Below are 18,825 nucleotides of genomic sequence, written 5' to 3' on the forward strand. Positions count from 1 at the left end.
TACAGACGCAGTCTCCTACTCAGACTATAATACAGGCCCAGTCTCCTACTCAGACTTTATGAATACAGACCCAGTCTCCTACTCAGACTTTATGAATACAGGCCCAGTCTCCTACTCAGACTATAATACAGGCCCAGTCTCCTACTCAGACTATAATACAGGCCCAGTCTCCTACTCAGACTATAATACAGGCCCAGTCTCCTACTCAGACTATAATACAGGCCCAGTCTCCTACTCAGACTATAATACAGACCCAGTCTCCTACTCAGACTATAATACAGACCCAGTCTCCTACTAAGACTATAATACAGACCCAGTCTCCTACTCAGACTTTATGAATACAGACCCAGTCTCCTACTCAGACTATAATACAGGCCCAGTCTCCTACTAAGACTATAATACAGACCCAGTCTCCTACTCAGACTTTATGAATACAGACCCAGTCTCCTACTCAGACTATAATACAGGCCCAGTCTCCTACTCAGACTTTATGAATACAGACCCAGTCTCCTACTCAGACTATAACACAGGCCCAGTCTCCTACTCAGACTATAATACAGACCCAGTCTCCTACTCAGAATATAATACAGACCCAGTCTCCTACTCAGACTATAATACAGACCCAGTCTCCTACTCAGACTATAACACAGGCCCAGTCTCCTACTCAGACTATAATACAGACGCAGTCTCCTACTCAGACTATAATACAGGCCCAGTCTCCTACTCAGACTTTATGAATACAGACCCAGTCTCCTACTCAGACTTTATGAATACAGGCCCAGTCTCCTACTCAGACTATAATACAGGCCCAGTCTCCTACTCAGACTATAATACAGGCCCAGTCTCCTACTCAGACTATAATACAGGCCCAGTCTCCTACTCAGACTATAATACAGGCCCAGTCTCCTACTCAGACTATAATACAGGCCCAGTCTCATACTCAGACGTTAGGAATACAGGCCCAGTCTCCTACTCAGACTAATACAGGCCCAGTCTCCTACTCAGACTAATACAGGCCCAGTCTCCTACTCAGACTATAATACAGGCCCAGTCTCCTACTCAGACTATAATACAGGCCCAGTCTCCTACTCAGACTATAATACAGGCCCAGTCTCCTACTCAGACTATAATACAGGCCCAGTCTCATACTCAGACGTTAGGAATACAGGCCCAGTCTCCTACTCAGACTAATACAGGCCCAGTCTCCTACTCAGACTAATACAGGCCCAGTCTCCTACTCAGACTATAATACAGGCCCAGTCTCCTACTCAGACTTTAATAAAGACCCAGTCTCCTACTCAGACTAATACAGGCCCAGTCTCCTACTCAGACTAATACAGGCCCAGTCTCCTACTCAGAATTTAATACAGGCCCAGTCTCCTACTCAGACTTTAATACAGGCCCAGTCTCCTACTCAGAATTTAATACAGGCCCAGTCTCCTACTCAGACTATAATACAGGCCCAGTCTCCTACTCAGACTATAATACAGGCCCAGACTCCTACTCAGACTTTATGAATACAGACCCAGTCTCATACTCAGACGTTAGGAATACAGGCCCAGTCTCCTACTCAGACTTTAATATAGGCCCAGTCTCCTACTCAGACTAATACAGGCCCAGTCTCCTACTCAGACTATAATACAGGCCCAGTCTCCTACTCAGACTATAATACAGGCCCAGTCTCCTACTCAGACTATAATACAGACCCAGTCTCCTACTCAGACTATAATACAGACCCAGTCTCCTACTCAGACTATAATACAGACCCAGTCTCCTACTCAGACTTTATGAATACAGACCCAGTCTCATACTCAGACGTTAGGAATACAGGCCCAGTCTCCTACTCAGACTTTAATATAGGCCCAGTCTCCTACTCAGACTAATACAGGCCCAGTCTCCTACTCAGACTATAATACAGGCCCAGTCTCCTACTCAGACTATAATACAGGCCCAGTCTCCTACTCAGACTATAATACAGACCCAGTCTCCTACTCAGACTATAATACAGACCCAGTCTCCTACTCAGACTATAATACAGACCCAGTCTCCTACTCAGACTATAATACAGGCCCAGTCTCCTACTCAGACTATAATACAGGCCCAGTCTCCTACTCAGACTTTATGAATACAGACCCAGTCTCCTACTCAGACTTTATGAATACAGACCCAGTCTCCTACTCAGACTATAATACAGGCCCAGTCTCCTACTCAGACTATAATACAGGCCCAGTCTCCTACTCAGACTATAATACAGGCCCAGTCTCCTACTCAGACTATAATACAGGCCCAGTCTCCTACTCAGACTATAATACAGGCCCAGTCTCCTACTCAGACTATAATACAGGCCCAGTCTCCTACTCAGACTATAATACAGGCCCAGTCTCCTACTAAGACTATAATACAGACCCAGTCTCCTACTCAGACTTTATGAATACAGACCCAGTCTCCTACTCAGACTATAATACAGGCCCAGTCTCCTACTCAGACTTTATGAATACAGACCCAGTCTCCTACTCAGACTATAATACAGGCCCAGTCTCCTACTCAGACTTTATGAATACAGGCCCAGTCTCCTACTCAGACTTTAATACAGGCCCAGTCTCCTACTCAGACTATAATACAGACCCAGTCTCCTACTCAGACTATAATACAGGCCCAGTCTCCTACTCAGACTAATACAGGCCCAGTCTCCTACTCAGACTATAATACAGGCCCAGTCTCCTACTCAGACTTTATGAATACAGGCCCAGTCTCCTACTCAGACTATAATACAGGCCCAGTCTCCTACTCAGACTATAATACAGGCCCAGTCTCCTACTCAGACTATAATACAGGCCCAGTCTCCTACTCAGACTATAATACAGGCCCAGTCTCCTACTCAGACTATAATACAGGCCCAGTCTCCTACTCAGACGTTAGGAATACAGGCCCAATCTCCTACTCAGACTTTAATACAGGCCCAGTCTCCTACTCAGACTATAATACAGGCCCAGTCTCCTACTCAGACTATAATACAGGCCCAGTCTCCTACTCAGAGGACTATAATACAGGCCCAGTCTCCTACTCAGACTATAATACAGGCCCAATCTCCTACTCAGACTTTAATAAAGACCCAGTCTCCTACTCAGACTAATACAGGCCCAGTCTCCTACTCAGACTAATACAGGCCCAGTCTCCTACTCAGAATTTAATACAGGCCCAGTCTCCTACTCAGACTTTAATACAGGCCCAGTCTCCTACTCAGAATTTAATACAGGCCCAGTCTCCTACTCAGACTTTAATACAGGCCCAGTCTCCTACTCAGACTATAATACAGGCCCAGTCTCCTACTCAGACTTTATGAATACAGACCCAGTCTCATACTCAGACGTTAGGAATACAGGCCCAGTCTCCTACTCAGACTTTAATACAGGCCCAGTCTCCTACTCAGACTTTAATACAGGCCCAGTCTCCTACTCAGACTAATACAGGCCCAGTCTCCTACTCAGACTATAATACAGGCCCAGTCTCCTACTCAGACTATAATACAGGCCCAGTCTCCTACTCAGACTATAATACAGGCCCAGTCTCCTACTCAGACTATAATACAGGCCCAGTCTCCTACTCAGACTATAATACAGGCCCAGTCTCCTACTCAGACTTTAATACAGACCCAGTCTCCTACTCAGACTTTAATATAGGCCCAGTCTCCTACTCAGACTTTATGAATACAGACCCAGTCTCCTACTCAGAATATAATACAGGCCCAGTCTCCTACTCAGACTATAATACAGACCCAGTCTATAACTCAGACTATAATACAGGCCCAGTCTCCTACTCAGACTATAATACAGGCCCAGTCTCCTACTCAGACTATAATACAGGCCCAGTCTCCTACTCAGACTATAATACAGGCCCAGTCTCCTACTCAGACTATAATACAGGCCCAGTCTCCTACTCAGACTATAATACAGGCCCAGTCTCCTACTCAGACTATAATACAGGCCCAGTCTCCTACTCAGACTATAATACAGACCCAGTCTCCTACTCAGAATATAATACAGGCCCAGTCTCCTACTCAGACTATAATACAGACCCAGTCTCCTACTCAGACTATAATACAGACCCAGTCTCCTACTCAGACTATAATACAGGCCCAGTCTCCTACTCAGACTATAATACAGACCCAGTCTCCTACTCAGACTAATACAGGCCCAGTCTCCTACTCAGACTATAATACAGACCCAGTCTATAACTCAGACTATAATACAGGCCCAGTCTCCTACTCAGACTATAATACAGGCCCAGTCTCCTACTCAGACTATAATACAGACCCAGTCTCCTACTCAGACTATAATACAGACCCAGTCTATAACTCAGACTATAATACAGGCCCAGTCTCCTACTCAGACTATAATACAGACCCAGTCTCCTACTCAAGACTTTATGAATACAGACCCAGTCTTCTACTCAAGACTTTATGAATACAGGCCCAGTCTCCTACTCAGACTATAATACAGGCCCAGTCTCCTACTCAGACTTTATGAATACAGACCCAGTCTCCTACTCAGACTATAATACAGGCCCAGTCTCCTACTCAGACTATAATACAGACCCAGTCTCCTACTCAGACTTTATGAATACAGGCCCAGTCTCCTACTCAGACTTTAATACAGGCCCAGTCTCCTACTCAGACTATAATACAGACCCAGTCTCCTACTCAGACTATAATACAGGCCCAGTCTCCTACTCAGACTAATACAGGCCCAGTCTCCTACTCAGACTATAATACAGGCCCAGTCTCCTACTCAGATTATAATACAGACGCAGTCTCCTACTCAGACTATAATACAGGCCCAGTCTCCTACTCAGACTTTATGAATACAGACCCAGTCTCCTACTCAGACTATAATACAGGCCCAGTCTCCTACTCAGACTATAATACAGGCCCAGTCTCCTACTCAGACGTTAGGAATACAGGCCCAATCTCCTACTCAGACTTTAATACAGGCCCAGTCTCCTACTCAGACTATAATACAGGCCCAGTCTCCTACTCAGACTATAATACAGGCCCAGTCTCCTACTCAGACTATAATACAGGCCCAGTCTCCTACTCAGACTATAATACAGGCCCAATCTCCTACTCAGACTTTAATAAAGACCCAGTCTCCTACTCAGACTAATACAGGCCCAGTCTCCTACTCAGACTAATACAGGCCCAGTCTCCTACTCAGAATTTAATACAGGCCCAGTCTCCTACTCAGACTTTAATACAGGCCCAGTCTCCTACTCAGAATTTAATACAGGCCCAGTCTCCTACTCAGACTTTAATACAGGCCCAGTCTCCTACTCAGACTATAATACAGGCCCAGTCTCCTACTCAGACTTTATGAATACAGACCCAGTCTCATACTCAGACGTTAGGAATACAGGCCCAGTCTCCTACTCAGACTTTAATACAGGCCCAGTCTCCTACTCAGACTTTAATACAGGCCCAGTCTCCTACTCAGACTAATACAGGCCCAGTCTCCTACTCAGACTATAATACAGGCCCAGTCTCCTACTCAGACTATAATACAGGCCCAGTCTCCTACTCAGACTATAATACAGGCCCAGTCTCCTACTCAGACTATAATACAGGCCCAGTCTCCTACTCAGACTATAATACAGGCCCAGTCTCCTACTCAGACTTTAATACAGACCCAGTCTCCTACTCAGACTTTAATATAGGCCCAGTCTCCTACTCAGACTTTATGAATACAGACCCAGTCTCCTACTCAGAATATAATACAGGCCCAGTCTCCTACTCAGACTATAATACAGACCCAGTCTATAACTCAGACTATAATACAGGCCCAGTCTCCTACTCAGACTATAATACAGGCCCAGTCTCCTACTCAGACTATAATACAGGCCCAGTCTCCTACTCAGACTATAATACAGGCCCAGTCTCCTACTCAGACTATAATACAGGCCCAGTCTCCTACTCAGACTATAATACAGGCCCAGTCTCCTACTCAGACTATAATACAGGCCCAGTCTCCTACTCAGACTATAATACAGGCCCAGTCTCCTACTCAGACTATAATACAGGCCCAGTCTCCTACTCAGACTATAATACAGACCCAGTCTCCTACTCAGACTATAATACAGGCCCAGTCTCCTACTCAGACTATAATACAGACCCAGTCTCCTACTCAGAATATAATACAGGCCCAGTCTCCTACTCAGACTATAATACAGGCCCAGTCTCCTACTCAGACTATAATACAGACCCAGTCTATAACTCAGACTATAATACAGGCCCAGTCTCCTACTCAGACTATAATACAGGCCCAGTCTCCTACTCAGACTATAATACAGGCCCAGTCTCCTACTCAGACTATAATACAGACCCAGTCTATAACTCAGACTATAATACAGACCCAGTCTATAACTCAGACTATAATACAGACCCAGTCTCCTACTCAGACTTTATGAATACAGGCCCAGTCTCCTACTCAGACTTTATGAATACAGACCCAGTCTCCTACTCAGACTTTATGAATACAGACCCAGTCTCCTACTCAGACTATAATACAGGCCCAGTCTCCTACTCAAGACTTTATGAATACAGGCCCAGTCTCCTACTCAAGACTTTATGAATACAGGCCCAGTCTCCTACTCAGACTTTATGAATACAGACCCAGTCTCCTACTCAGACTATAATACAGGCCCAGTCTCCTACTCAGACTATAATACAGACCCAGTCTCCTACTCAGACTTTATGAATACAGGCCCAGTCTCCTACTCAGACTTTAATACAGGCCCAGTCTCCTACTCAGACTATAATACAGACCCAGTCTCCTACTCAGACTATAATACAGGCCCAGTCTCCTACTCAGACTAATACAGGCCCAGTCTCCTACTCAGACTATAATACAGGCCCAGTCTCCTACTCAGATTATAATACAGACGCAGTCTCCTACTCAGACTATAATACAGGCCCAGTCTCCTACTCAGATTATAATACAGACGCAGTCTCCTACTCAGACTATAATACAGACGCAGTCTCCTACTCAGATTATAATACAGACGCAGTCTCCTACTCAGACTATAATACAGGCCCAGTCTCCTACTCAGATTATAATACAGACGCAGTCTCCTACTCAGACTATAATACAGGCCCAGTCTCCTACTCAGACTTTATGAATACAGACCCAGTCTCCTACTCAGACTTTATGAATACAGGCCCAGTCTCCTACTCAGACTATAATACAGGCCCAGTCTCCTACTCAGACTATAATACAGGCCCAGTCTCCTACTCAGACTATAATACAGGCCCAGTCTCCTACTCAGACTATAATACAGGCCCAGTCTCCTACTCAGACTATAATACAGGCCCAGTCTCCTACTCAGAATTTAATACAGACCCAGTCTCCTACTCAGACTATAATACAGGCCCAGTCTCCTACTCAGACTATAATACAGGCCCAGTCTCCTACTCAGACTATAATACAGGCCCAGTCTCCTACTCAGACTATAATACAGGCCCAGTCTCCTACTCAGACTATAATACAGGCCCAGTCTCCTACTCAGACTATAATACAGGCCCAGTCTCCTACTCAGACTATAATACAGGCCCAGTCTCCTACTCAGACTATAATACAGGCCCAGTCTCATACTCAGACGTTAGGAATACAGGCCCAGTCTCCTACTCAGACTATAATACAGGCCCAGTCTCCTACTCAGACTATAATACAGGCCCAGTCTCCTACTCAGACTATAATACAGACCCAGTCTCCTACTCAGACTATAATACAGGCCCAGTCTCCTACTCAGACTATAATACAGGCCCAGTCTCCTACTCAGACTTTAATACAGGCCCAGTCTCCTACTCAGACTAATACAGGCCCAGTCTCCTACTCAGACTTTAATACAGGCCCAGTCTCCTACTCAGACTTTAATACAGGCCCAGTCTCCTACTCAGACTAATACAGGCCCAGTCTCCTACTCAGACTATAATACAGGCCCAGTCTCCTACTCAGACTTTAATAAAGACCCAGTCTCCTACTCAGACTAATACAGGCCCAGTCTCCTACTCAGACTAATACAGGCCCAGTCTCCTACTCAGAATTTAATACAGGCCCAGTCTCCTACTCAGACTTTAATACAGGCCCAGTCTCCTACTCAGAATTTAATACAGGCCCAGTCTCCTACTCAGACTTTAATACAGGCCCAGTCTCCTACTCAGACTATAATACAGGCCCAGTCTCCTACTCAGACTATAATACAGGCCCAGTCTCCTACTCAGACTTTATGAATACAGACCCAGTCTCATACTCAGACGTTAGGAATACAGGCCCAGTCTCCTACTCAGACTTTAATACAGGCCCAGTCTCCTACTCAGACTTTAATACAGGCCCAGTCTCCTACTCAGACTAATACAGGCCCAGTCTCCTACTCAGACTTTAATACAGGCCCAGTCTCCTACTCAGACTAATACAGGCCCAGTCTCCTACTCAGACTATAATACAGGCCCAGTCTCCTACTCAGACTATAATACAGGCCCAGTCTCCTACTCAGACTTTATGAATACAGACCCAGTCTCCTACTCAGACTTTATGAATACAGACCCAGTCTCCTACTCAGACTTTATGAATACAGACCCAGTCTCCTACTCAGACTATAATACAGGCCCAGTCTCCTACTCAGACTATAATACAGACCCAGTCTCCTACTCAGACTTTATGAATACAGACCCAGTCTCCTACTCAGACTATAATACAGGCCCAGTCTCCTACTCAGACTATAATACAGGCCCAGTCTACTACTCAGACTATAATACAGGCCCAGTCTCCTACTCAGACTTTATGAATACAGACCCAGTCTCCTACTCAGACTATAATACAGGCCCAGTCTCCTACTCAGACTATAATACAGACCCAGTCTCCTACTCAGACTTTATGAATACAGGCCCAGTCTCCTACTCAGACTTTAATACAGGCCCAGTCTCCTACTCAGACTATAATACAGACCCAGTCTCCTACTCAGACTTTATGAATACAGACCCAGTCTTCTACTCAAGACTTTATGAATACAGGCCCAGTCTCCTACTCAGACTATAATACAGGCCCAGTCTCCTACTCAGACTTTATGAATACAGACCCAGTCTCCTACTCAGACTATAATACAGGCCCAGTCTCCTACTCAGACTATAATACAGGCCCAGTCTACTACTCAGACTATAATACAGGCCCAGTCTCCTACTCAGACTTTATGAATACAGACCCAGTCTCCTACTCAGACTATAATACAGGCCCAGTCTCCTACTCAGACTATAATACAGACCCAGTCTCCTACTCAGACTTTATGAATACAGGCCCAGTCTCCTACTCAGACTTTAATACAGGCCCAGTCTCCTACTCAGACTATAATACAGACCCAGTCTCCTACTCAGACTATAATACAGGCCCAGTCTCCTACTCAGACTAATACAGGCCCAGTCTCCTACTCAGACTATAATACAGGCCCAGTCTCCTACTCAGATTATAATACAGACGCAGTCTCCTACTCAGACTATAATACAGGCCCAGTCTCCTACTCAGACTTTATGAATACAGACCCAGTCTCCTACTCAGACTTTATGAATACAGGCCCAGTCTCCTACTCAGACTATAATACAGGCCCAGTCTCCTACTCAGACTATAATACAGGCCCAGTCTCCTACTCAGACTATAATACAGGCCCAGTCTCCTACTCAGACTATAATACAGGCCCAGTCTCCTACTCAGACTATAATACAGGCCCAGTCTCCTACTCAGAATTTAATACAGACCCAGTCTCCTACTCAGACTATAATACAGGCCCAGTCTCCTACTCAGACTATAATACAGGCCCAGTCTCCTACTCAGACTATAATACAGGCCCAGTCTCCTACTCAGACTATAATACAGGCCCAGTCTCCTACTCAGACTATAATACAGGCCCAGTCTCCTACTCAGACTATAATACAGGCCCAGTCTCCTACTCAGACTATAATACAGGCCCAGTCTCATACTCAGACGTTAGGAATACAGGCCCAGTCTCCTACTCAGACTATAATACAGGCCCAGTCTCCTACTCAGACTATAATACAGGCCCAGTCTCCTACTCAGACTATAAAGAGACCCAGTCTCCTACTCAGACTATAATACAGGCCCAGTCTCCTACTCAGACTATAATACAGGCCCAGTCTCCTACTCAGACTATAATACAGACCCAGTCTCCTACTCAGACTATAATACAGGCCCAGTCTCCTACTCAGACTATAATACAGGCCCATTCTCCTACTCAGACTTTAATACAGGCCCAGTCTCCTACTCAGACTAATACAGGCCCAGTCTCCTACTCAGACTAATACAGGCCCAGTCTCCTACTCAGACTATAATACAGGCCCAGTCTCCTACTCAGACTTTAATAAAGACCCAGTCTCCTACTCAGACTAATACAGGCCCAGTCTCCTACTCAGACTAATACAGGCCCAGTCTCCTACTCAGAATTTAATACAGGCCCAGTCTCCTACTCAGACTTTAATACAGGCCCAGTCTCCTACTCAGAATTTAATACAGGCCCAGTCTCCTACTCAGACTATAATACAGGCCCAGTCTCCTACTCAGACTATAATACAGGCCCAGTCTCCTACTCAGACTTTATGAATACAGACCCAGTCTCATACTCAGACGTTAGGAATACAGGCCCAGTCTCCTACTCAGACTTTAATACAGGCCCAGTCTCCTACTCAGACTTTAATACAGGCCCAGTCTCCTACTCAGACTAATACAGGCCCAGTCTCCTACTCAGACTATAATACAGGCCCAGTCTCCTACTCAGACTATAATACAGGCCCAGTCTCCTACTCAGACTATAATACAGGCCCAGTCTCCTACTCAGACTTTAATACAGGCCCAGTCTCCTACTCAGACTAATACAGGCCCAGTCTCCTACTCAGACTATAATACAGGCCCAGTCTCCTACTCAGACTATAATACAGGCCCAGTCTCCTACTCAGAATTTAATACAGACCCAGTCTCCTACTCAGACTATAATACAGGCCCAGTCTCCTACTCAGACTATAATACAGGCCCAGTCTCCTACTCAGACTATAATACAGGCCCAGTCTCCTACTCAGACTATAATACAGGCCCAGTCTCCTACTCAGACTATAATACAGGCCCAGTCTCCTACTCAGACTATAATACAGGCCCAGTCTCCTACTCAGATTATAATACAGGCCCAGTCTCCTACTCAGACTATAATACAGGCCCAGTCTCCTACTCAGACTATAATACAGGCCCAGTCTCCTACTCAGACTATAATACAGGCCCAGTCTCCTACTCAGACTATAATACAGGCCCAGTCTCCTACTCAGACTATAATACAGGCCCAGTCTCATACTCAGACTATAATACAGGCCCAGTCTCCTACTCAGACTATAATACAGGCCCAGTCTCATACTCAGACGTTAGGAATACAGGCCCAGTCTCCTACTCAGACTATAATACAGGCCCAGTCTCCTACTCAGACTATAATACAGGCCCAGTCTCCTACTCAGACTTTATGAATACAGACCCAGTCTCCTACTCAGACTTTATGAATACAGACCCAGTCTCCTACTCAGACTATAATACAGGCCCAGTCTCCTACTCAGACTATAATACAGGCCCAGTCTCCTACTCAGACTATAATACAGGCCCAGTCTCCTACTCAGACTTTATGAATATAGACCCAGTCTCCTACTCAGACTATAATACAGGCCCAGTCTCCTACTCAGACTATAATACAGGCCCAGTCTCCTACTCAGACTATAATACAGGCCCAGTCTCCTACTCAGACTATAATACAGGCCCAATCTCCTACTCAGACTTTAATAAAGACCCAGTCTCCTACTCAGACTAATACAGGCCCAGTCTCCTACTCAGACTAATACAGGCCCAGTCTCCTACTCAGAATTTAATACAGGCCCAGTCTCCTACTCAGACTTTAATACAGGCCCAGTCTCCTACTCAGAATTTAATACAGGCCCAGTCTCCTACTCAGACTTTAATACAGGCCCAGTCTCCTACTCAGACTATAATACAGGCCCAGTCTCCTACTCAGACTATAATACAGGCCCAGTCTCCTACTCAGACTTTAATACAGGCCCAGTCTCCTACTCAGACTAATACAGGCCCAGTCTCCTACTCAGACTATAATACAGGCCCAGTCTCCTACTCAGACTATAATACAGGCCCAGTCTCCTACTCAGACTATAATACAGGCCCAGTCTCCTACTCAGACTTTAATACAGGCCCAGTCTCCTACTCAGACTAATACAGGCCCAGTCTCCTACTCAGACTATAATACAGGCCCAGTCTCCTACTCAGACTATAATACAGGCCCAGTCTCCTACTCAGACTTTATGAATACAGACCCAGTCTCCTACTCAGACTTTATGAATACAGACCCAGTCTCCTACTCAGACTATAATACAGGCCCAGTCTCCTACTAAGACTATAATACAGACCCAGTCTCCTACTCAGACTATAATACAGACCCAGTCTCCTACTCAGACTTTATGAATACAGACCCAGTCTCCTACTCAGACTATAATACAGGCCCAGTCTCCTACTCAGACTTTAATACAGACCCAGTCTCCTACTCAGACTTTAATATAGGCCCAGTCTCCTACTCAGACTTTATGAATACAGACCCAGTCTCCTACTCAGACTATAATACAGGCCCAGTCTCCTACTCAGACTATAATACAGACCCAGTCTATAACTCAGACTATAATACAGGCCCAGTCTCCTACTCAGACTATAATACAGGCCCAGTCTCCTACTCAGACTATAATACAGGCCCAGTCTCCTACTCAGACTATAATACAGGCCCAGTCTCCTACTCAGACTATAATACAGGCCCAGTCTCCTACTCAGACTATAATACAGGCCCAGTCTCCTACTCAGACTATAATACAGACCCAGTCTCCTACTCAGACTATAATACAGACCCAGTCTCCTACTCAGACTATAATACAGGCCCAGTCTCCTACTCAGACTATAATACAGACCCAGTCTCCTACTCAGACTATAATACAGACCCAGTCTCCTACTCAGACTATAATACAGACCCAGTCTATAACTCAGACTATAATACAGGCCCAGTCTCCTACTCAGACTATAATACAGGCCCAGTCTATAACTCAGACTATAATACAGGCCCAGTCTCCTACTCAGACTATAATACAGGCCCAGTCTCCTACTCAGACTATAATACAGACCCAGTCTCCTACTCAGACTTTATGAATACAGACCCAGTCTTCTACTCAAGACTTTATGAATACAGGCCCAGTCTCCTACTCAGACTATAATACAGGCCCAGTCTCCTACTCAGACTTTATGAATACAGACCCAGTCTCCTACTCAGACTATAATACAGACCCAGTCTCCTACTCAGACTATAATACAGACCCAGTCTCCTACTCAGACTATAATACAGGCCCAGTCTCCTACTCAGACTAATACAGGCCCAGTCTCCTACTCAGACTATAATACAGGCCCAGTCTCCTACTCAGATTATAATACAGACGCAGTCTCCTACTCAGACTATAATACAGGCCCAGTCTCCTACTCAGACTATAATACAGGCCCAGTCTCCTACTCAGACTTTATGAATACAGACCCAGTCTCCTACTCAGACTTTATGAATACAGGCCCAGTCTCCTACTCAGACTATAATACAGGCCCAGTCTCCTACTCAGACTATAATACAGGCCCAGTCTCCTACTCAGACTATAATACAGGCCCAGTCTCCTACTCAGACTATAATACAGGCCCAGTCTCCTACTCAGACTATAATACAGGCCCAGTCTCCTACTCAGAATTTAATACAGACCCAGTCTCCTACTCAGACTATAATACAGGCCCAGTCTCCTACTCAGACTATAATACAGGCCCAGTCTCCTACTCAGACTATAATACAGGCCCAGTCTCCTACTCAGACTATAATACAGGCCCAGTCTCCTACTCAGACTTTAATACAGGCCCAGTCTCCTACTCAGACTAATACAGGCCCAGTCTCCTACTCAGACTAATACAGGCCCAGTCTCCTACTCAGACTATAATACAGGCCCAGTCTCCTACTCAGACTTTAATAAAGACCCAGTCTCCTACTCAGACTAATACAGGCCCAGTCTCCTACTCAGACTAATACAGGCCCAGTCTCCTACTCAGAATTTAATACAGGCCCAGTCTCCTACTCAGACTTTAATACAGGCCCAGTCTCCTACTCAGAATTTAATACAGGCCCAGTCTCCTACTCAGACTATAATACAGGCCCAGTCTCCTACTCGGACTATAATACAGGCCCAGTCTCCTACTCAGACTTTATGAATACAGACCCAGTCTCATACTCAGACGTTAGGAATACAGGCCCAGTCTCCTACTCAGACTTTAATACAGGCCCAGTCTCCTACTCAGACTTTAATACAGGCCCAGTCTCCTACTCAGACTAATACAGGCCCAGTCTCCTACTCAGACTATAATACAGGCCCAGTCTCCTACTCAGACTATAATACAGGCCCAGTCTCCTACTCAGACTATAATACAGGCCCAGTCTCCTACTCAGACTATAATACAGGCCCAGTCTCCTACTCAGACTATAATACAGGCCCAGTCTCCTACTCAGACTATAATACAGGCCCAGTCTCCTACTCAGACTATAATACAGGCCCAGTCTCCTACTCAGACTTTAATACAGGCCCAGTCTCCTACTCAGACTTTAATACAGGCCCAGTCTCCTACTCAGACTAATACAGGCCCAGTCTCCTACTCAGACTATAATACAGGCCCAGTCTCCTACTCAGACTATAATACAGGCCCAGTCTCCTACTCAGACTTTATGAATACAGACCCAGTCTCATACTCAGACGTTAGGAATACAGGCCCAGTCTCCTACTCAGACTTTAATACAGGCCCAGTCTCCTACTCAGACTATAATACAGGCCCAGTCTCCTACTCAGACTATAATACAGGCCCAGTCTCCTACTCAGACTATAATACAGGCCCAGTCTCCTACTCAGACTATAATACAGGCCCAGTCTCCAACTCAGACTAATACAGGCCCAGTCTCCTACTCAGACTTTATGAATACAGGCCCAGTCTCCTACTCAGACTATAATACAGGCCCAGTCTCCTACTCAGACTATAATACAGGCCCAGTCTCCTACTCAGACTATAATACAGACCCAGTCTCCTACTCAGACTTTATGAATACAGGCCCAGTCTCCTACTCAGACTATAATACAGGCCCAGTCTCCTACTCAGACTATAATACAGGCCCAGTCTCCTACTCAGACTATAATACAGGCCCAGTCTCCTACTCAGACTATAATACAGGCCCAGTCTCATACTCAGACGTTAGGAATACAGGCCCAGTCTCCTACTCAGACTATAATACAGGCCCAGTCTCCTACTCAGACTATAATACAGGCCCAGTCTCCTACTCAGACTATAAAGAGACCCAGTCTCCTACTCAGACTATAATACAGGCCCAGTCTCCTACTCAGACTATAATACAGGCCCAGTCTCCTACTCAGACTATAATACAGGCCCAGTCTCCTACTCAGACTATAATACAGGCCCAGTCTCCTACTCAGACTATAATACAGGCCCAGTCTCCTACTCAGACTTTAATACAGGCCCAGTCTCCTACTCAGACTAATACAGGCCCAGTCTCCTACTCAGACTAATACAGGCCCAGTCTCCTACTCAGACTATAATACAGGCCCAGTCTCCTACTCAGACTTTAATAAAGACCCAGTCTCCTACTCAGACTAATACAGGCCCAGTCTCCTACTCAGACTAATACAGGCCCAGTCTCCTACTCAGAATTTAATACAGGCCCAGTCTCCTACTCAGACTTTAATACTGGCCCAGTCTCCTACTCAGAATTTAATACAGGCCCAGTCTCCTACTCAGACTATAATACAGGCCCAGTCTCCTACTCAGACTATAATACAGGCCCAGTCTCCTACTCAGACTTTATGAATACAGACCCAGTCTCATACTCAGACGTTAGGAATACAGGCCCAGTCTCCTACTCAGACTTTAATACAGGCCCAGTCTCCTACTCAGACTATAATACAGGCCCAGTCTCCTACTCAGACTAATACAGGCCCAGTCTCCTACTCAGACTATAATACAGGCCCAGTCTCCTACTCAGACTATAATACAGGCCCAGTCTCCTACTCAGACTATAATACAGGCCCAGTCTCCTACTCAGACTATAATACAGGCCCAGTCTCCTACTCAGACTTTATGAATACAGACCCAGTCTCATACTCAGACGTTAGGAATACAGGCCCAGTCTCCTACTCAGACTTTAATACAGGCCCAGTCTCCTACTCAGACTATAATACAGGCCCAGTCTCCTACTCAGACTATAATACAGGCCCAGTCTCCTACTCAGACTATAATACAGGCCCAGTCTCCTACTCAGACTATAATACAGGCCCAGTCTCCAACTCAGACTAATACAGGCCCAGTCTCCTACTCAGACTTTATGAATACAGACCCAGTCTCCTACTCAGACTATAATACAGGCCCAGTCTCCTACTCAGACTTTATGAATACAGGCCCAGTCTCCTACTCAGACTATAATACAGGCCCAGTCTCCTACTCAGACTATAATACAGGCCCAGTCTCCTACTCAGACTATAATACAGACCCAGTCTCCTACTCAGACTTTATGAATACAGGCCCAGTCTCCTACTCAGACTTTAATACAGGCCCAGTCTCCTACTCAGACTATAATACAGACCCAGTCTCCTACTCAGACTATAATACAGGCCCAGTCTCCTACTCAGACTAATACAGGCCCAGTCTCCTACTCAGACTATAATACAGGCCCAGTCTCCTACTCAGATTATAATACAGACGCAGTCTCCTACTCAGACTATAATACAGGCCCAGTCTCCTACTCAGACTTTATGAATACAGACCCAGTCTCCTACTCAGACTTTATGAATACAGGCCCAGTCTCCTACTCAGACTATAATACAGGCCCAGTCTCCTACTCAGACTTTAATACAGGCCCAGTCTCCTACTCAGACTAATACAGGCCCAGTCTCCTACTCAGACTATAATACAGGCCCAGTCTCCTACTCAGACTATAATACAGGCCCAGTCTCCTACTCAGACTATAATACAGGCCCAGTCTCCTACTCAGACTATAATACAGGCCCAGTCTCCTACTCAGACTTTATGAATACAGACCCAGTCTCATACTCAGACGTTAGGAATACAGGCCCAGTCTCCTACTCAGACTTTAATACAGGCCCAGTCTCCTACTCAGACTTTAATACAGGCCCAGTCTCCTACTCAGACTAATACAGGCCCAGTCTCCTACTCAGACTATAATACAGGCCCAGTCTCCTACTCAGACTATAATACAGGCCCAGTCTCCTACTCAGACTATAATACAGGCCCAGTCTCCTACTCAGACTATAATACAGGCCCAGTCTCCAACTCAGACTAATACAGGCCCAGTCTCCTACTCAGACTTTATGAATACAGACCCAGTCTCCTACTCAGACTTTATGAATACAGACCCAGTCTCCTACTCAGACTATAATACAGGCCCAGTCTCCTACTCAGACCTATAATACAGACCCAGTCTCCTACTCAGACTATAATACAGACCCAGTCTCCTACTCAGACTTTAATACAGGCCCAGTCTCCTACTCAGACTTTAATACAGACCCAGTCTCCTACTCAGACTATAATACAGACCCAGTCTATAACTCAGACTATAATACAGGCCCAGTCTCCTACTCAGACTATAATACAGACCCAGTCTCCTACTCAGACTATAATACAGGCCCAGTCTCCTACTCAGACTATAATACAGGCCCAGTCTCCTACTCAGACTATAATACAGGCCCAGTCTCCTACTCAGACTATAATACAGGCCCAGTCTCCTACTCAGACTTTAACAGGCCCAGTCTCCTACTCAGACTATAATACAGGCCCAGTCTCCTACTCAGACTATAATACAGACCCAGTCTCCTACTCAGACTATAATACAGACCCAGTCTCCTACTCAGACTTTATGAATACAGACCCAGTCTCCTACTCAGACTATAATACAGGCCCAGTCTCCTACTCAGACTATAATACAGGCCCAGTCTCCTACTCAGACTATAATACAGGCCCAGTCTCCTACTCAGACTATAATACAGACCCAGTCTCCTACTCAAAGGTTAAAACCTATATTTGTCACCACAAGGGAAGACTGGAGGACCCAGTTCAATGTTAGCTGTCCAAATTAATCATTTTGTCAAGACCGCTCTAACGGTGCTCCTCTCTCTGTCTGACAGAGAAGCAGGTGTACGATGCAGTGGAAGGAAATCAGATCCACATCAGCTCAGTCTGAAACGGTGACCAAGGCTTCAGGCTCCCAAAGACCAGATAACAATGAGGATTTCACACCCAGTAACTACACATACAATGATGCATGGCAGCAGGCGATTTGAAGGTGGAGTGATTGTAACTAATTGACTACACTGTATACAGGTGTAGAAGTGTAAGTGGAATTAACTGAAGAGAGAAACCTATGTACTGTCTAAACTACATGAGTGCTTCTGATCAAGACAAGGTAGTGTCAATGTTTGGACCAGCTATTGAAAACAGACATTTTATTACTGCTAGTATTTAATTACATATTGTTTTAAGCTCATACTAAAAGTGGCAAAATTGTCAAGTTAACACAGTGTTTTGATGCTTTATATAAAAACATTTTATTGGTCATCTGCTTTTTGAGTTATTTTTTTAATGAAATACAACTAAC

The 18,825-nt window shown here is 45.4% G+C and overlaps 1 protein-coding gene across 1 annotated transcript in view; it reads left to right on the forward strand.

Annotated features, from left to right (window-relative positions):
* Positions 1 to 18,785, forward strand: part of LOC115118126 (hepatic sodium/bile acid cotransporter-like) — a 68,596-nt gene extending 49,811 nt beyond the window's left edge. The window contains exon 8 of the mRNA XM_065008598.1: positions 18,356 to 18,785. Within this exon, the coding sequence (XP_064864670.1) occupies positions 18,356 to 18,411 (56 nt within the window). The 3' untranslated portion in view covers positions 18,412 to 18,785. The remainder of the gene's footprint in view (positions 1 to 18,355) is intronic.
* The last annotated feature ends 40 nt before the right edge of the window (positions 18,786 to 18,825 follow it).

The sequence above is a fragment of the Oncorhynchus nerka genome, linkage group LG24 (genome assembly GCF_034236695.1).
Source record: "Oncorhynchus nerka isolate Pitt River linkage group LG24, Oner_Uvic_2.0, whole genome shotgun sequence".
Lineage (NCBI taxonomy): Eukaryota > Metazoa > Chordata > Actinopteri > Salmoniformes > Salmonidae > Oncorhynchus > Oncorhynchus nerka.